At 36.0% G+C, this 21,154-nt stretch overlaps 1 protein-coding gene and 1 non-coding gene across 10 annotated transcripts; one reads left to right on the top strand and one right to left on the bottom strand.

Moving 5' to 3' along the window:
• The first annotated feature begins 2,151 nt into the window (after positions 1-2,151).
• Positions 2,152-2,256, top strand: LOC145573507 (small nucleolar RNA R71). Its single transcript, XR_014097511.1, has one exon. It is a non-coding gene; the product is annotated as a small nucleolar RNA R71 (small nucleolar RNA).
• A 4,892-nt stretch (positions 2,257-7,148) lies between these two features.
• Positions 7,149-16,436, bottom strand: LOC145570481 (F-box protein MAX2 homolog A-like). 9 transcript variants are annotated; one of them, XM_081629582.1, is made up of 11 exons: positions 14,031-16,436; positions 11,572-11,667; positions 11,251-11,348; positions 10,969-11,166; positions 10,686-10,753; positions 9,557-9,699; positions 9,183-9,310; positions 8,969-9,084; positions 8,380-8,460; positions 7,544-7,595; positions 7,149-7,404 (listed from the first exon to the last, which is right to left on the bottom strand). In XM_081629582.1, exon 1 carries the CDS (start codon positions 16,331-16,333, stop codon positions 14,213-14,215), a length of 2,121 nt encoding a protein of 706 aa, XP_081485708.1. In that variant the 5' UTR covers positions 16,334-16,436; the 3' UTR covers positions 7,149-7,404; positions 7,544-7,595; positions 8,380-8,460; positions 8,969-9,084; positions 9,183-9,310; positions 9,557-9,699; positions 10,686-10,753; positions 10,969-11,166; positions 11,251-11,348; positions 11,572-11,667; positions 14,031-14,212. The 9 variants fall into 9 exon arrangements, with proteins under 9 accessions (XP_081485708.1, XP_081485711.1, XP_081485710.1 ...); XM_081629585.1 differs by having other exon boundaries at positions 7,149-7,409; positions 7,544-7,602; positions 10,969-11,135; XM_081629584.1 differs by having other exon boundaries at positions 7,544-7,602; positions 10,969-11,135.
• Positions 16,437-21,154: the final 4,718 nt, after the last annotated feature.

Genomic DNA, 21,154 nt, shown 5'->3' with positions numbered 1-21,154 from the left:
TCCTTGGTTGAGGCCACTTGCAATGCATCTTGGCTTGAAATTCCCATGCAAATGTGATCATCACTCTCCTCCATGCTTTCATCAATGACTCTCTCAAAGAAAGCCATTTCCTTTCCATGCTCACCTATCTTTTCCTTGTTCAACAAAACACACTCAAGTGGATCATTAGAGGTGAGCAAGTGCTCATGCATAGAATTCACAATATCATCTAAGATTTCAACCCTCATGCAATTCTCAAGTGAAGAAGAAGGATATTTCATGCTTTCATTCAAATCAAATTCAATGACTTCTTCTCCAACTTTAAGAGAAATCTTAGCACTTTTAACATCAATCATGGCAACCAATGTAGCAAGAAAAGGTCTACCAAGTATGATAGGAATATTGAAATCCTCATCCATTTCAAGAACAACAAAATCAACCATAATTACAAACTTTCCTACCCTCAAAGGAACATCTTCTACCTTACCTTTTGGAATCTGAATTGATATATCGGCTAATTGCAAGGTATTGTTGGTAGGTGAAAGTTCTCCTAACTCAAGTCTTTGATAAACCGAATATGGAATAAGGCTAACACTAACTCCTAAGTCACACGAGGCATTATCAATTTGGATCTTATAAATAGCACAAGGGATAAAAAAGTTTCCGGGGTCCTTCAACTTGGGCGGCATCTTGTTCATAATGATTGCACTACAATTCTCGGTCAAGCTAACCATTTCTGCCAAATCACAAGTTCTTCTTCCACTCAAGATGTCCTTAAGGAATTTTGCATAATTCGACATTTGGTCAATGACATCGGTAAATGGAAGGGTAAGATGAAGTTGCCTAAGCATCTCTATGAATTTGCCAAATTGTTCATCTAACTTGTGCCTATTGAATTTTTGGGGGTATGGGAGCTTAGGCTTGATAACTTCTCTCACTTTCTCTTTTTCTTTTTCAATTGGTTTTTCAACCACATCCTCATTCAAAGAGCCTTTTCCTTCCTCATCTTCAACCAAAACTTCCTTAGGACTCTCCTTAGCCTCACTCTTCTTAGGCTCTACATTCTCAAGAATCCTACCACTCCTTGTCACTATGGCATTAATTGGTCTCTTAGGATCTACACCTTGAGATGGTAGGGAAGAAGGACTAGCATGCTCTTTCAAAACATTTGCCAATTGAGAAATTTGATTCTCCAACATCTTACTATGAGCCATCATATCATTAAACTTCTTATCACTAGATGACATGTAAGTGTTCAACACCTTGATTTGATTTTCAATGACATCTTCCAAACTACCTCTTGAAGGAGATGATTGGGCATAAGAACTATCATTTTGACCATGAGCCTTTGGAGTGAAACCGGGTGGGGGACCCCTTTGATTGTTTGTTTTGAAAATTGCCCCTATTTTGGTTACTTCAATTGCCCCTACCTTGATTTTAGCCTCCTTGGTTATGATTACCATAATTTTGATTATGGTTCCCATATCCTTGCCCTTGGTTTTAACCACCATAACCTTGGTGGTTATAGTTGCCTCGGAAACCTTGGTTTCCTTGGTTTCTATAACCCCCATTGTGGTTATAATTATCAAAATTCCCCTTATGATAGTTCATATTCCCATTATTTCTTTGATTATCAAATCTAGGTCCAACATTGTTATTAGACACATAGTTCACATGTTCATTCTCATTGCCAACATAATCATCACATCCATCAAAAGAAGCATTAGGATAATTTGAAGCATCATGGTCATATGATTCACACAAATCACAAAACATACAACCACTAGACATGTTTCTAGAAAGGGGAAAGGATTTGAGTTAGGAAATGTACCTCTCCCCTTAATTTGGGAGGGAAGAATCGGTGCATGAGAAGAAGCACTCTCAAGTTTGGCCTTGATAGATGTCATTTCCTTTCCTAATTTCGAGATTTGTGAGGACAAGTTGTTGATGGCATTGATGTGATCAACCGAGTACACCGAAGCACCACTTTTGCTTGTTGTTTCATGCTCATCATCTTACCAATCCATATAATGTCTCACTACATCTTCAATGACGTCCACCACTTCCTCCTCCGTCTTGTTCATTATTGGTCCTTCGGCTCCCGCATCAAGACAAGATTTTCCTCGAGGGATTAGACCTCCATAGAATATTTGAATGATTTGATAGGTAGGAATCCCATGGTGTGGGCACTCTCTTTGGTATTCCTTAACCACTCCCATGCCTCATAAAGACTTTCATTGGGTTTTTGCTTGAAGCTTTGGATAAGAGCTCTTGCTTCGGCCGTTTTCTTTTGAGGATGGAACCGAGATAGAAACTCCTTAGTCACTTAATCCCATGTCTTCAAGGAGTTTGGTTTCACCTTCTTGTCCAACCACTCCAATGCACGTCCAATGAGAGAAAAAGGGAGTTTAAGGCGAATAAACTCTTGAGAAATCCCATTCACCTTTGATTGTGTTGCAATATTTCTCGAATTCCTTAAGATGATTGAGGGGACTCTCATGCTTTGCACCACTATATTGACGCCTCTCTATCAAAGTTATCATGGCCGGTCTAATCTCAAAGTCGGTTGCCAGTGTCGTAGGTATAGCAATACCACTCTCATACCTATAAGCTCCTGGAACTCCTAGCTCCTTCAATACCACTCTTGAATTTTCTCCCATGCTTCAAATGGCACTAGAGAACGACCACGTGCTCTATACACACAATCTCAAAAGAAACAATTAGTAGCACAGCTACAAATGTAGCCTTAAAGAAAGAAAATTTGTTTGTATTTTTCAAATATATGGAATAGACTCAATCAACAATAGCAAATAACCATGCCATTCCCCAGCAATGGAGCCATTTTTGACGAGGGATAAACCTAGTTCGTTGGTGACTAAGTTCCCCGATCAAAAAAAAATTTGTACAACCAAACCCAACCCTAGGTATAGGGGTAAGTCCGGGTCGAACCCTAGGGAATGTGGTATTTACTACGGTCTCAAGCTAATCTATTCCGAAGGTTTAATGAGGGTTGGTCTAACAAGTCTAACAATGCAATTAAACGATTACTAGAAAGTTATAAAGAATTCTAGGGAGTCGGGATTCACATGCACACATGATAAGCACGTTAATTGGGAAAGAAATCGATCAAGCATACAATGCGAGGAAAAGCAAGGAATGCAATCAAAATCACTCAAAAGGCTATTTCCTAGAGTCAAGCTAGATGTCTCTACAAATGACTTCAAAGGAAAATCGCAAATTGAGATCAATCGATAATAATAACTTCCAAATCAATTGTTCGTGTCATTGAAACCTATTATGCAATCTAGCACGATAGTTGAGGTTGATCACTCCTTAATATATCAAACACATGCACAAATTTCACTAACCAATTTAATCACAATGATGATCAATCAAATTCCCCCAATTAACCATGAATTATCACTCATACATGCTTCACCCTATCCCCAACAAGTAATCTACTCACTACTCATTGCAAATTTGAACAATAAATCTAATCACAAATTTCATCATCAACATAGTACTCAAAATATGCTCAAACTTATCAAAATCAAATCAAAACAAACAACAAGTAAATCAATCAAAACCAAATCAAACATGAAATTGCATTAAAGAGTAAAGAATTCTTACAAAACTTTGATCAAAATCAAAGAGGGAGAAGATTGAAAGTAGCATTCATCAACATCACCAAGTTTCTCTCTCTAAAATCTAAGAACAATCATCAAAATCAAGAGCTTCTCTCTCTAAAATTCTAACCAAAACTAAATCTAAAGCTTAATTCTATGATATTCTAAGATTATTCTCTCTCTGGAAATGAAGGAAATCTATATATAGTAAAACTACCTAAGGAGAAGTTAGTTGGACGTCCAAAAGAGACCTCAAAAGGCACGGCCTCTCACCCCTAAGCGCGACCGCAACAAAATGGGTACGGAAATAGGGGTGAGAGAGTGCGCGGTCGCTCCTGGCTCGCCCGCGGCTGCGCCATCCACCTGCGCGGCCGCACCCTGGGAGCAGGGCATGTGCCATGGGTGCGCTCGAAGATGCCCCCTCGCGCTCCGGATGATGCATGATGCTAAGGCAGTTTCTTGGAGCCATTACGGTGGGTTCAACACCGTCTTTTCATGTCCACTCGGCATGAGAGCGCATCCTTAAAGACTTGACTCTTGCACACCTTTGCTTTTGGGCTTTAAAAGGAGGAACCGGGATGCATCTTTGGCCTTGAATACCCCAAGAGAATGCCAATGAGCCTCTCGAACATCGCCAACTTCCTAGAATCAAAGAAAAGCAAACAAGTAAAGAAGAAAATGCAAAATAAACTAAGAAAAGTAAGAAAATAAGAAAGCAACTAAAGAAAATGCAAAGTAGAGAAAATACAAGTAAAACTAGAGAAAAGGAGATAAAAGAGATGTAAAATCAATGAAAAAAATCATCCTAAATAAAGCTAAATGAGTTCCATAAATGACACTCATTAGCTGGACGTATGGCCAGTATATATAATGCATCACCTTTATTCGCGGAATTTCAGAATATTATACATGTTCGATTGTGTGGCTCAAAGTAACGGGTCCCTAACTCCCTATTGAGTTCAAGACGAAGGTCACTTGGTAGGTGATGGATCATAGCTTGATGTCCCTGTTGACACTTATGCAATTGTTTTGTTTTGCCCATAATTCATTTTTCCTTCCTTTCTTTTTCATGTCTTCCAACCTGTGGGGGATTGTTGGAAGTTTTGGATATAAAACAAGAGAGTTGGGAAAAACAAGAGAGAGAGAAAAACAAATGAAAGGAAAAAGTCTCACATTGGTTAGGGGGAGAGGTTTTGCCTTGTTTATATATTGAAGTGTCTTAGCACTACCTAGTTGAGTGACTTAGAGGTGGGTGTTGTGCCCCACAAACACACGCGCACGCGTATCGAGCTGAGCCGAGTCGGGTCGGGTCGGGCCTCAGGACTTGGGGTCTTGGGGAATGCGATGCGCGGGCATGGGTCTCTCTTATCTTTTTGGAGAAATTTTATTTCCTTTCTTTGTTGACAGAATATTCCTAAGCCTTTAAATCCGTTTTTGACTATTGGGATTTTCTGACTATTATGGAATTTATTTAGCCAATAATCCCTTGATTATAGCTGACCATTTCACTCCCTTATAATTATTGCTCTTGATTGACCGTCTAGCCGCCTTTTTGGCTAAGTTCTTCCCTCCTTTTATGCTAGCCGTTTTCCCTTTGCTGCCTATACATACTCGGTCTTTCTTTAGCCAAAATATACTACAACTCGTACCTCTCTCTCTTCTCTAAAATACTAAACACTGTTCTTGATTTTCTAGGCAAGTATTCTGACTTCAAGTCGGGTTTGTGAGTGCACATAAACTCCGGCGCCGTGCTTATCCTGGAGGGCGAGCGCTTCTTATCTACTGCACCGGAGGTAGCGCGAAATCATCTTTTAGGTCAGTGGTTCGCCACGACATGGTTATTGTCAGTTTTGGTTTATGCATCAAGAGATAAGTAATTTATGTTTTATTGCTTATAGTATAACACCTGGAAAGTAGGAACCGAAACTGGAACCTACAGGTTCCGGTTCCGATTCAGAGTACCTTGTCTTTCAATATATTTCGTACTTTTTTTGCAAAATTATTTCAAAATATATTGGAAGATCATAAATTTACGACTCTTGCAACTTGCAAATACATCAAACCAATAAAAGTTATTTACCAAATATAATACATATATTTATGACTATTATTTATTTATTAATTTATAAAAATTTGGACTTAATTTGTATATAATTTGGGCTTAAATAATACTTTTAATAGGTTAAAGGGTACCCTGTAGGTTTCGGTTCAAAAAATCGAGAACCTGAACCGGAACCTGTTACAACAGGTTCTCCATTTTACTACCCGGAATCGGAACCTCTTGTATAGGTTCTGGTTCCGGAACCTTCGGTTCCTGACAAATTCCGATTTCGATTCAGGGTACCCTGATTTTTTGCTCACCCCTATGTTTTAGTGATGAAGAGTAGTGAGGTCAGGTGGGGTTTTTGGTCAGTGTAGGTGATGGATGTGTAAGGAGGAGGAGGGATGTTATTTTAATTAGAATTTAAATTAAATAAAAATAACTTTTAGACCAATTAGAATAAAACACGTTTCACATTTACCTGTAGGTTACAAACAAGTTATGGGCCATTTTACGAAGATAATCCTATAAGGTGATATTATTCCCAGTTTTTTAAAAGATTGGACCATTTTGAGAAGACTCGCAAAAAGTGGAATTATTCTTGTAAATTTTTCCTAACAATAATACTATGACAATAATACAAAGTCTTCGAAGTACATAGATCAATCCCATTCAACACCATTCCTTTGGATGAATTCATCCTCTTGGTCTTGGAAGAACTCTCGTGGGGATTCACCACCATAATTAAAGTTTGCATTCATGAATCGAACACCACGATCCCCATCACCAGGAACATCATTAATCCAGGATGGAGATGGAGCTAACATACCTTATGTCATTCAAAACCATATATAATAACTCCTTCATTCATGTATGTAACTCATTAATATAAAATGGATGGTGTGTCAGCAGGTTTAACATGTCTAACATGCCACCATCAAAATCATTGCCAACTGTGTCTTCAGTCTTCACTGATATATAAGAACAAATTCAACAATTTGGAATCAACCACAAACTTAAACAACGGTACGTGAGCAATATCATAATCAGCGGACTAAACTGAGCTAACCATGATTAGGTCACCAAAACTGAGCTAAGCACGAGCAACTAAATAAAAAGAACAAAACAGGGAACTTATGGTGCCATATCTCAAATTTTACTTCTTATTAGGGTTGTAACACACGCGATAGTGTTGCTGGTGAGAGAGGCCGAAAGTGTGACTATTTTTTGCTAGTATGTACGCTTTTTGATGGACATTGGAATAAATGTAAATTAATTAGTGAACATAGATGTCGATAAATATAATTGCGTCGATAAATAGAATTGCATACATGGAACAAAAATGTGTAATTATATAAGGAATTGGGTTTATGGCTTTATTTAGACTATGTTATGGGGTGTCACATTGTTTAAATCCCATATTAGTTTGTTTGTAACGATTTTTACACACAGTAGCACAAGTTAATATCACTATAGACAATAGCGAATTAACAGGTAAGTGATTAGCCAACAAAAAGAAAATTAAGCTCAAAATAAGGAATGTTCCTAGTCAATATTGCATGTGTTCTAAAACATTAAAGCTACTTGATAAAGAACATTTATCTAAATTTCAAATATTTAGACAAAATTGTGAAATGAATTAAAATAAGGAAAATGCTAAAATTGTAAAAATTAAATAAGAAGCGTTCTGCTACATGTTTGACAGCACTTGCGTCCACTGCATCAATTCTTGCAAATAATTTAGCGAAGGGTGTTCTACTGCTCTTCAATAATAAGTTGACCATTGATTAATAACCAAAAAGATTTTTTTTTTTTTTTTTAAAAAAAAAAAAAACCAAACAATTAATTTCAATAACAGGAAAATTAAAAGTAAAAAAAATTAGATAATATAACATACTTAGCGCAGCCGCCTCTCCTAGTATCATCCCTTGCTTTTCTTCTCCTCAAATCTAAAACCTCAAAGATAAACAATAAAGATCAGCAAAAAGTAGTAGTAAAAAATAAAAAGGAGCAAAAAATGCAACGAAATGTGAAAAGAGAACATATTTAAGCAAATTAATTACTCTGATAACCCAGCATGCTAATCCCCAAACTGAACACGTGAGTTTCTAATTAATAAGCAAATCAATTTGAACAACATGAAACAATCAAAATGATGTGTTAAGACTTAAGACCATAAATCAAACTTGGGATTGTTCATGTTTGCTTTTATCCATTATCAGGGATTCAGGGGTAATACTTGGATGGTATAAAGAATGTTTTCTCCCAAATGTTTCTTAGCTTGTATTCTCAACTATAACTTTCAGTTAACTCTATACTGGGGCAGCGATACCTAAATGACTCATATTACAAATTAATACACGTAGCCATCTCAGACAAGCCAATACAAAGATGCATATGGTCATAAGGAACGTATATAAGGCTTATCAAAAAATATGAATCAAAATTCAAAGAAACTAAGCTTCATGGAATTCATGCATGCAAGAGATCAAACTAATGAATTGTTTTTGGTTCACAATTACACTAACCCAAGCCTACAGTTAGTAGTCAGTTGCAGTCTTAACGATATCCCGTGGGATATGTAATTCCATCTTACAGTTACTATTGTTGTAAAAAAACTTGTATCAGGTTAATTCATATTAATGACAAATTACCGTGTATAGAATTCTTAAGATGATGTAAATTGATTGGGTAAAAGCTATAAAAACAGATCCCACAAAAGAGAAAACATACTTGTTGGAGATTTTGTGAAGTCTGACATATATATAGCCACGAGGAGTAGTCTTAAAAGAGTTTCTAGATTTTCTATTCCACCTGCCAAACAAAAACTAATCCAAATTAACTCCAGCAACATGTACACTCTCTATACATCACGAAACTTATTCTCTATAATCCATGAATCTTACAGCCATTTCTTGCAAACCCCATGATTCCCTTCCCAAATGACATTGAACAACACAAGCTCAAGTGCCTCAACCAACCAAAATAATAGCAAATTTCAACATTCAAATTCAATTTCTAATCAAACCAAAACTAATACAATCAATTCCTAGATTCAAATTTGACCCACATTTTGTAAGATCCCTAAACCCAAATCCATACTTTTCAAAAATAAAATCAAATTGCAACAAATTAAATGACGAACTAAGAACAAGATCAACAAAGTGAGAGAGAGACAAAAGAGTTACGAATTCTTGGAAGATGCCCAGCCCAAGACAGGTTATAGCATGAACTTAACAAATTTCGGATTTAACACACACATTTGTCGATTATACAATATATAATAGATGTTCTAACAATATATAGGTATTTGGTATATTACCATGAGAGCGAGCTTCTTAAGTTTGTTCATAGCTCTGAACTGCTTCATCCTCATAAGAATCGTGCTGTCAATAGGTTTCTCAGAACCATCATTGTCTTCTTTGAGCCATGGATGTTCTGATTCATAGGTAATATGTGAATTGTGGGTAGTCAAAAGCAGTTTTCATGTCAAAATTCCCTATCATCAAATCTTAGTCGACCAAAAAATTACATACCATGTGCCTCTGCAGCACTTATACGCGCCTTAGGATTTCTCTCTAACTTTTTAGCAAATAAGTGTTTGGCACCAGCAGAAATTGAAGGCCATGGATGTGTGACTCAAGCCAAGCTTCCCGTTCTTGATCTGATAAAAAAAAACCCAGCTTCAGTCTCTAGAACAGTCGCAAACACTATGAATCAGAACCATAGAAATGAGATGGGTAGATTACAGACTGCAGATAAATGAAATGAAGAAAATATCCCCTCATAAACTCACAATGCATATTCATAAAATCCTTATAACATCTCTACAGGCTGCTATAACAATATTATAATGTTCACTAAGTAGCATGAAACACGTTGAATTCTATTTCAGGAAGTATATGCTTACCAGCCCAAAAAGGGAGGAACTCCACTTAGAAGAATGTATAAAATGACCCCAGCATTCCACACATCTATCTCTTTCTCATAGTTGCGCTCCAAAACCTCTGGTGTTAGATAATATGCACTTTGACAAGCTCCTTGTATACTTCCCTGCATTTTCAATAGACTGATCACTATTGATGAATCCCAAATAGTTCCAACATCATATTAAGTCCGACTTTGAAGAAAAATCTTAAAAGAAACATTATACTACTTGAGACTCAAAAATCCAAAAAGTTAAAGATATGATTGCATCTTGTGGATTGGGGGCATTCACTTGCAGTTAATTTACAGTACATAAGCTACTCAGCTCCTGGCATTTTTAACAACGCCTCTTCATGACAGCACGAATTTAATTATAAAAATCATCTACATCAGACATAACATCAGTGAGATTGTATATCAAAATAATTATCTATCTAAACATGACAACTGAGGGAAATTGTTGTTATTTGCTAGACTGATGGCAGACGAGGACATAAATCATAACAATTGGTTTGAAACAAGCTTAAGTGATCCTAGTTAATCATAATGAACATCTCATTCATAATCCACACTTAATTAATTAAGGTAGTGCTTGTTTTTATTCAATCATTCAGTCTTTGTTTTTCAGGAAACATAAGTTGACTTGATTTGGTTGGCTGGCCTCTTTCTTTTTATGACCTGAGGACTCCATTTTGGATTTTGGGTGCAGGTTGCTTTCTACATGAATAATATCTCCATTACAAAATTACAGTTTCTTCCCTAAATTTTTATTGGGTTGCTCTTTTTTTATTATTAAAAAAGATCCTTATAAAATACCTAATTAGATGTGTGGAGTGAAATGGTGGAAATAATTTCAGCTCTTTAATCTAATTACTTTGGACTTTTGGAATGCAAATCGAACTGAAGCACAAAGTATAACTTTTACATTGTTAGTTACTCCAACGTACCACTACAACTCCAATTTGTAATCACAAATTCACCATCAAACAATAAAATCACGAATGTAGATAATTTTATATATATATATATATATATATATATATATATATATATATATATATATACACATTTTAGTTTCTGTATTAATTAAAGACAGAAGAAAGAGATCGAACCTCTATAAGCACCAACATTAATGTCTCGACGTCGCCGTCGCCACAACGGACTATCAGTAACTTCTCCGCTGCAGTTTAAATAAGTATGAGCAGTGGTAAGAAAATTTGAGACGAGATTTATCAATTTGTCACACCACACACCTTGAAAACCCTAATTCATTCAATCTACTCATATATAGACCAATCCACTAAAACTAAGATAAAACCCTAGCTAGATCTTTCTTTCTATACCAGAAATTTCACAAAGTTTGACGGAAACTTAAAGCAACAAATGAACCACTACCTTGCTTTTCCCGACCTCCGTTCCTACGCACCCTTAAAATCTGCCATTAGAGCAGTGACGAAACTCCAGGCAGCGGACATCCTCGACAGGTAACAAAAACAAAAATCTTTGACCGATCATTTCAACTTCACCTTCGTTCTAGATCCGTTCACCGTCAGCAATTGATGCTGAAATACAAATTCAAATTTGGGATTTTTCCTGAAATTAGGGCTTTTCAAATTCTAGAACAGATAAAATTGGAAAAAAAAAAAAAACAAAAACAAAAACAAAACGCTAGTGTACCTTGAGAAGATCACAAAGCGTTGCTAGCAACGCATGCGCCATCCCTATTGTCAAAGCTTAGAGAAAGCTCTTGCAAGAGAGAAAGTGAGATGAGAAATCTGAGAAAGAAGAGGAGAGAGAAGAAAAGAGGAAAAAAAATAAAGCAGAAGGTCAAAAGCAAATTTGCCTGAATCATAGAGAGCAAATTTAGAAGACGACAGACGGTATCCACCAAACAAAACAAACAAAAATAAAAAACACAAATGGTAGTTTGCCACGTCAGCGCTCTCACACATGCGATTCTCATGCTTGAGCACTGTTCATAAGGGAGCAAGCTCAAACCTTTTAAGGGGTGAGGATTCCACTTTTTACTTGAATCTTCAATCAGCTAAGGCGCCTTAAGTAAATTAAGCAGAGCCCAAAGAATAATTCTTCGACCTGACAGTTACCACCAGAACATATATTAACATAATTCTTCTAGTTAAACTGCAATTGAAATTTGAATAAAATTGCACTAGTCTACAAAATACTGCAGTTAAAACTATAAATTGTACTAGTCCACAAAATACTTCAGTTAAAAAAGAATTTCAGGAAAACAATTCATATCTATAACGATAAATTACTCAAAAGATTAGCCATTTGAATTGTTCGAGGCAAAAAAATTCTGAAGTTCTTTATGGACAATGCCACACCAATATCAGTTTAGGTTGGACTAAAATCACAAGCAGATTGCTTGAAATACTTTTCAAAGCATGAAAACATTCAGAATCAAGCCATGCAACTATGCAAGCTACCAAAAAAATCTCTTAGCCCTAAAATTCAGCCAACAAATGGGAAAAAAATTGTTATAGCAAAAAGACAATCACTTTAATGTATTGGACTCAATATAGCTAATAAGTATGCAGCTCTCCTATTGCAAACTAAAAGCTTCATAATGTGCAACTGAGTAGGCAAAACTCACTTTCTATTTCACAACAAAACACAACACCAAGACATAGCCAAGATCAAAAAAAAAAAAAGGCATCAGGATTGACTAAATTGAACATGAATGGACAAATCAGATTGGTAATAATCAATCCCGTAACATGATCACATGTGTAACGAGTAAATTTACAAGGAATAATGGTGAAAGATAAGGAAAGAAAAGGTATTCTAGTTCAACAACCAAACCCTAACAAGATACGTGAATACAAATGGCACGCGTTTCGGTACAAGAAAGCCAGAAATATTGTTGCAATATTGGTGTTATATGCAGCCAATTGTTTCCCAAGGCTCTGGGAATAAGGTTTTGTGAAATAGGTAATTCACATATCCCATATGATTAAAAATTTCCCATCAGAGCATATTTAACGAATATGAGTAACTTAGAAAGTTTGGCCATGGATATACTCCATATCAAATTTCTCTCTCCCTCTCCTAAACAACAAATCCATGACCAAGCATTACCAAGACTAGTCTAATGAAATTCAAGTCGCACTGTTAATCCATTTTACATTATCATTTTACCTCCCAAACACATGTTATATACACTTATAACTCTTATATGAGCATTAACCTTAAACTGAAAATTTTCATCATCATACAAAATTACAAACCTCTTTGTTTGTTTCTTTCCATAATTACCCAAATGAAAATCCACAGTAAATTTTTTCTAATTCTCAACAACTTGCATGATAATTCACAAAAAGTGACCCACTTACTAGAGGTTCACTACTAATCACAATTCTCTCTAATTCATAACAATCTACTTCAGCAACTTTACCTACCTATTCAAAAGCCTCTATAGCACGATCTACAAATGGTGGAAATTGGGATTCTAATCCTTAAATGATCACTTAACGTCAAAACAGAAAAGCCTAGAAAAAGCACTATTGATAACTTTTAACCACAGAACTCGAAACTCTTAATCCTCAACTTCTGTTAACTTTACTTCTTTTTTTTTTTAAACCTATCATTTTCCATTATACCTTCTTATTCTATAACTTCCACTAAACAAATTCAATAACTCCCATAATCATATTTACAAAAATAAATTAATAATACCATAGTAATAAGAAAAACATTAATATATACAATTAACATATTCTGTTCTTTGGCATGGATACGCTCCAGTGATTTATATATTTTAAGCTCTACAAGAATGTTGTACTGATATAATTCAACGACCTTGTTATATGTTACTTCAGAAAATTTGAATAACAACATGATATACAAAAACAATTGTTAAATTGACATCATTACAGCCTTATAGCTTCTTAATTATAGTGCACAAACCACCCATAAAATAAATCCTACTCACTGAAAAATAATTTGGGTTATAGATTAAGTAGACCATTTATAGAGATAAGAAAGCATTACACTATAAATGACTCATGAATTCAAGTCAATGGCTATAAAATCAAAAACGGTAATTAGACAATTCACAATCCATTTATGAATTTTATTGATCCTTTTAGCATATCACTTTCTTCATGCAATTTTTGACAATGCTACAATCCAATGCACTTAAATCATGTAATAGTAACTATGTATAAGAAGAATTTCAATGCAAACAAAGCTTAATTTTATAAATTAAGAATATAGCATCAGCTAGAACATGGAGTAATCACAAAAAACCCTCAATTAACCAATTTAACACTATAATTTATAAATCAAACGTTCGAAGAATTAAACACTAGCGCCTGTGATTCAAAATCATCACATTATAGCAAACAAAAATCCTAATTTTTACAATTGAAGAACTAATTTAACCCAAACTTAATTATTAATCCAAAAATTAAAAATCAAAATCATAAACTCACCTTCTGCCATTGTTAGCTTGAAAGCCGCAGTCACCGGTAGGCTTAGGAGAGGATGTAACCTAGGAGCAGGGAGGACGACAGTATGGAGGAGAGAGAAAAGAGCAACTTTTTTTTATTTTATTTTTTTTAGAGAAAACAGAGCAAAATTAAATTGCATCTAAACAAAGCTCTAAAAGAAACAATCAATCAGAAATGTCACGTTCATTCAACTTGTACTCAAATCGACAACATGAATCAACTCTCATCTCGGTGCTCATATCATTCTCTGGGGCTGGGTAGTAATCCCCTCTCAGCTGAACATCTCTCAGGTTTGGAATTTTAAGGAAAAACAACATAAAATGCTCATGAGTAGTTCCATGAATAAAGAGCTTCCTTAATGTATCACACTCTTGAAGTAGCCCAGCTGCTGGAAGTGATAGACTCCGTTGATTGACTTCCCTATCTTGTGGAGGCCAATAATCGAGCTCATTAAGCCTCAAACTCCTTAAGTCAGTCAAGAACCATCTCTCCCATAGGCTAAGGTCCATATGCCCGGACGGAGCTGTCAACGCATAACCTATTGTATCCCCACAATCAAGCTTCATCTTCGACAACATTGGATATCGCCCAAGCGAGCTGATCCCAAATGCTCCCTGTGATGGCTTTGGCCTTTCTCGACAATCACCTTCTACTTTGATATGAATTTCCCTTAGCATGGGGCAATCCTCCAGTCCTGCATTGGCCAATGGTGTCAAAAGCTCTCCAACTCCAATCCACAGTGATAGAAACTCGAGACGTCCCCAAGTCTGAGTAACATATCCATTGCTAGTGCTACCTTCCATGTTGCTCATGAACCAGCTCTCAGTATCCCATGAAACCTTGGTCCTCTTTCTCATTCTACTACTTTCTTCCTCATCATCCTTGCCTTCATATTTATGGTTATAATCAACACCTAACACGGTTACCTCTTCCTCGTACTCAGGTTTCTCACCGTTCCAAACACAATCAATGTGGAGTCTCCTAATCCTTAACCTTATAGGCTCCACAGCCTTTAACGAAGCAGAGGCATCAAGATACTTACAACCTGAAATTTTGACTTCAAATAGTGTCCTCTTAAGCAAGCACACCATTGTCCTCAACCCCCTCATAGTGATCTTCTTACATCCAATCACCTCAAACTTAGTAAGCTTGGAGCAACCCCTCCCAATGGCAATCAGCCCGAAATCAGTCAAATCAGCCGAGTTCTTAATCGTTAACGACTCAAGCCCTTGACAAAGGGCAATCCCATCCAAGTGAGACTCAATGGCCTTACAAATCCCATGAAAACATCCCAACTCAAGCGACCTCAAATTCGGACACCTCGAAGCCAAAGCTTCCAAACACACCCAACTCCCTCTCACATTCCGCCATACATCCAACACCAACTCCTCAACCAAAATCAATCCAGAAAAAAAACTCACAATTCCCTGAACAGTAAGCCCAGCATCCTCGCTACAAAACCCTTGATCATCAAATTCTCGATCACCTTGAGCTATATCCGCAAGATGAAGAACCCTAAGCTCCTTACAATTGGACGAAATCGCCGAAAGCGCCTCGTCCCCAAGAAACCCAATATACCTTGGATCAAACACACAACCAACCCTAAAATCCCTCAAATTGGGACACGCCCTAGTAACATCCACAACCTCCTGCGACTTAAACCCCTCGGACAACGAAAAATTGAGCAAATTCAAAACCACCAAATTAACCCCAATTCTGGGGTGAGCCTCAAGGGCCGACATAAGATCCTCAGTCCAGTAGTAAAAAGACGATAAATCAACCGACTTAAGACGGGCACAATTCTGAAACAACACAAAGAAATCTGACCCAAGTGGGATGTTATTCGGCCTCTGGTGCCACCGAATGAGTTTTACATCCTCAATCAAATCGAACAACGGCGACAGCAGCGACAGCGTGCAAGGGTAGCGGGAGTAGAGAGTGAGTGAGGTGACGGCTGGAAAAGCGAGACGAAGACGGTGAGCAAGCAGCAAAGAAGCGTTGTTGTGATCATTGGTTGCAGTGGAGATGATGTGGGGGTGGAGGGAGATGCCCCAGGGTGAGAGTGAGGAGATGTCCAGGTGGGAGACGGCGGAGAAGCAGGTGGGGAGGTGGAAGAGGAGGTGCCGGATGTTGCCGCGGAGGGAGAGGTGGGACCGGGTAAGGCGTTCGAGGGCGCGCCACTTTAGGCTCACCAGGGAGGTCGAGTTGCGGGTGCGGGTGTCGGAGAGAAGGGATATAATGTGGGCTAGGACCGCGTCCGGGAGGTCGTGGATCGTCGTCGTCATCGTTTTCAATTGGATTGGATTTTGGATTAAAATGGGAAAATGGACAAGAGAGAGGAAATGGATGAGGATGAATAGAAAGAAAGACAAGTGAAGTCAGGAATTGATCTATGAATTGTGGGGTTCACCGGATTTTGTTTACTACAAGTAGTTACTAGTCTTACTACTAATCGGAGAAGTATTGGTCCACCAAACCTATTGTGTATTTGTTTTGAAACAAATGGGATGGCTAAGGCATTGTTCTTCTGAGCTTCTAAAGTAAGACCCTATTTTTTTAAGCTTCTGAACTAAGGCTCTGTTTTTTTGAACTTCTAGACAATGCAGATTGAAGCAGAGCAGAGTAGATTTCATTATTATTATTATTATTATTATTATTATTATTATTATTTTTTGGGGATTTCTCTTTGGTGAACTCCAACTTTTTAATTTTTTAAGTGGTAAACGTTTTAAAAATTTATTATCAATGGTAAACCTTAATTAGCTTTACTAATGCATTGGTAACATTAATGATGAGTTTATGTAATTATTTGGCTAACCCTAGTTAACTAGGACACTAATGACTAATCTAACCTTATAAAATTAAATTATTTAAAAAATTATTTTAAAATAATAATTAAAAAATAAAAAAAACCTAACTCCTCCCCTACCCCACCTAGCCACCGGCAGGTTCTCCCTGTGCCAGCGGCCAAGCTCCCACCCACGGCGAAGCCCAGCTAGCGAGGCCCATCCACCCCCGCCTTCACCTTCTCTCTTTCCCCTCAACTCGATCTCCCCACCACCTCCCATTTCCCTCACCGCCCCACCGCCGACCTCGACCATACCCCAAACCACCTCGAAAACCAGCCATCCTCCCCGTCGATCCTCCTCCCCTATTCGCTAACCCAAAAATCATAAACCCCACCCAAAAACACATGAAAACCCAAGCCCGTTTAGGTTTTAAAACCGAACACAAAAAATAGGTTTGGGTTTTCTTGTGGTTTTAGGTAAGGGCGGAGGAAGCTACGTCGTCGGCCGGGGTGGGTTAGGCCGGGCGTTTTCGGACGGGAGGTTGGCACTCTGCAAGAGGAGGGGGCTATTGGTGGCTAGGGGGTCAAGAAGGAGTTTTTTTTTTTGTATTATATATATATATATATATATATATATTAATATAATTTTATTATTAGAGCCTTTTTAGTAATTTCAATTTTTTTATTTTAAAGGCTTACCATGGTTAAGAATCACTTAATTATATCATTAATGTTACCAATGAATTATTAAGATACTTAGGGTTTACCATTGATAACAAGTTTTTTTAACGTTTACCACTGAGAAAATTAAAAAGTTCAAGTTTACCAAAGAGAATTTTCCTTTTTTTTAAAGAATTATTATTATTATTATTATTATTATTATTATTATTATTATTATTATTATTATTATTATTACTACTACTACTATTATTATTACTATTATTAATATTATCGCATTATTATTATTATTATTATTAAATATTTTTTTAAAAAAAAAAAATAGGATGGCGAAGTTGCAAATATTTAACATGAGTATAAAGTACCAATAAATAGGTAAACATTACCATTGAATATTGTAGTGGTATAAATATTTTTTTTAATGGTATAAATAAGTATGTAAAATGTACATCAAATATTATACCAAAGTAAGATATAATAGTACTACTAAGAGAACCTATAATCTAATGGTATAATATATATCCACAATAGTACATAATCTAATGGTATAATGTACATGCATAATAATACACAAAAAATACCACTTTAATCATAAAAAATACATTTATAAATGTTGAATGATTGTTTGTTACACCCATGTGCTAACTTTGTGGTTCGATGACCGGCTTCGAATGGTTTATTTATAACTTCCTATTCTATAACTTCCTATTCTATAACTTCCACTAAACATATATAACTCCCATAATCATATTTGAAAAAATATATTAATAATACCGTAGTAATAAGAAAAACATTAATATATATATATATATAATTAATACATTCCGTGCTTTGACATGGATACACTCCAGTGATTTATATATTTTTAGCTCTACAAGAATATTGTATTGATATAATTCAATGACCTTGTTATATGTTACTGAAAAGTTGAATAACAACATGATCTGCAAAACAATTGTTAAATTGACATCATTACAGCCTTATAGCTTCTTAATTATAGTGCACAAACCACCTAAAATAAATCCTACTCACTGAAAAATAATATTTGGGTCATATATTAAGTAGATCATTTATAGAGTTAAGAAAGTATTACACTATAGGAAAAATACACTTTAATAATTCCAACTATTGCCGATTTACCTCTAATAATCCCAATTAAGGTTTATTTTTTAATAATCCTAACTATTGGATCAGTTTGCCTCCAATAGACCCAGCCGATCAACACTAAGTCAATGACTTGTTGTAATAGGTAATCAATACACGTGTGAGCACATGATTGGTTTATAATTAAAAAAAATAATTAAAAAAAATAATTAATAAAAGGTAAAAAAAAACTGAAAACCCTAACAGCTACCTCCCTCCCACCACCGCAAAACCCCACGACCAACCCCCATCGTCGGAAAACGGTCGGCCGTCTCCCCTATCCCCCGAAAACGGCCGGCTAGCCACTCCTATCCCCAAAAACCACCCCTAACCTGTAACACCCTAGAAATTCCTTTCCTTTAAAATACCTATTTTGCTCCTTTTAGAATTTTAAATAGGAAAATCTAAGACATTACCGCCACCGTGAAAACGGCTAAGGCAACTATCAAATACACACAGCGGAAAACTGTCTTTAAAAACATTCAAAACAATTCAACTTAAAAAGTCAACCAAATGAAAGTGAAGTCAACCAAAGTAAAACGAAGTCAACCTACAACTTGGAACCATTGTAGGCCCTTAACAAAACCAAACCAACTTAAAACCTTTGCGTTATTCTCACAAGCGTAATATAATAAAATAATCAAAGCAATAAACACATCATAAACTTATGAAAACTAGCATGATTCGCTCTTCACTCATGCCCTTCATGAATATGCTTTATCACCTGAAAAGCTTCTCTCTACTTGTTCCCACTACTCTCCATTAAAAATGGGTCATCATAGGGCCAAAGTAAAGACAAGGCCAAACAAACATACAAACACACAATCAACAATGCTGAGTACATAAGCGTAATTAAACACATTAACATGCTTTCACATATCAACACACAACTTACCTTGTTGCACCTGTTTACAAGGATACAACATACAACATGACCCTCAATTAAATAACTAATTGATTCATTTATCATTGATTACACATCAAACGGGTTTCCCCCCTAACCTGCCCCAATAAAGGGGTACTAATACAGGAGCTAATTGTGCCAGTATAAAAGAAACACTTGTAAGTGGCGGAATTCCTACGCATAATAATAAAGGAAAATACAGCATCTTGTAATCCCAGTAGAAGTTATGGTTAAATATAAAACCCCATAACTCCCCCCATATGTTCATACTCAAGGTATATACGTTCCAAGAGTTTTGGTGTGTAAACCTCTTTCACTTTACGTTATTTACATATTATTAGACTTGGTGATGACTCTCAAACCATAACACAATCCAACATTATAATTATTCAAACAATTAAACATACCAATTTAATTCTTGAATAATTAGTGACCACCTAATATTAAATGTTGAACCCTTTTTAAATCTACCTCGGTGTCAAAGACACCTTAAACGCATAATGCGCCAAAATTTCTATCCCTCGGTGTTAAAAACACCTTAAGTGCACTAAGATACCAATACATAATTTATTCCTCGTGTACATAGACACTTAAATAGCTCTTTCTTCATGCTTATAGCATCAATAAAAATTATATGAACCATAATAAAATTCCTTTTTAATATTCCAAGCCAAATTAAACATTTAGTTTAATTAAACATGCTCTCTATCATGCCAATAATAAAAGTGTGGTTCATATACAACATACCAAAATAATTATTTTCAATCACTAATCCATCACAAATAATCCATGCTTCATAATTCAATCACCAACATCAACCAAATAATAAATTCCAATCAAAATCTATCATGATACTATTTGGAATCAATTATTCGAAGCCTAGCATGTTCTTACATCACCAAATAAATACCAAGTACGCGAACGTACGTTGAATACGATCTTAAAATCGCCACGACTAAAAGAAATCAGTCACTTGGAAGTCTCCTACAATCCAAAATCATAACATGGCTTTAAAATCTACTCCACACAAATTTCCAGCAAAATATACTCTTATTAAATCACTCATAATTTATTTAAAACAAGCTGAAAATTAATTTAATACCCCTTACTTTAATCCCAATTAATGGTTAGTCAAAATTTTCTTCAAGAAACTTAATTTTAGCTTACTAACAAAATTTTCAGCAATATTAATTTATTAAAACTTGCTATAAATATGCTTTAAAACCCTCAAATCAAAGATTTAAACCACCCTAAATGATATTCCTTCAATATTAAATTATTTACAAATCTAAAGTTTCAAATTTGGGGCTTTTTAATTAAAATCAAAATCTGAAAATTTATTTACATACTACCTCAAATCAAACATCATCAAAATCATCGCAAAACCCATAATTAATAATTAGATTTAGGATTAAAGCAAAAGAATTAAAAAATAATAATTTTTTTTTGAATAGGGCCGCAGGACAGCAGCCACGGCACCACAGCCGGCTGTTGCCGTGCTGCTGGTGGCGCCGCTGCTGCCGGCGCTTGCTGGTGGCGCGGTGGCCCGCCAGTGGGCATGGTGGTGGCCGGCGATGGTCCGAAAAAAAGGAA

Source organism: Chenopodium album, chromosome 12 (genome assembly GCF_948465745.1).
Source record: "Chenopodium album chromosome 12, dcCheAlbu1.1, whole genome shotgun sequence".
Classification (NCBI taxonomy): Eukaryota; Viridiplantae; Streptophyta; class Magnoliopsida; order Caryophyllales; family Amaranthaceae; genus Chenopodium; species Chenopodium album.
Note: the sequence above shows the minus strand (reverse complement) of the source record. Positions and strands in the feature narration are given on the sequence as shown.

Excerpts from the sequence above, each read along its gene's own strand:
- LOC145570481 (XM_081629582.1), bottom strand. The coding sequence starts at position 16,333 with ATGACGACGACGATCCACGACCTCCCGGACGCGGTCCTAGCCCACATT.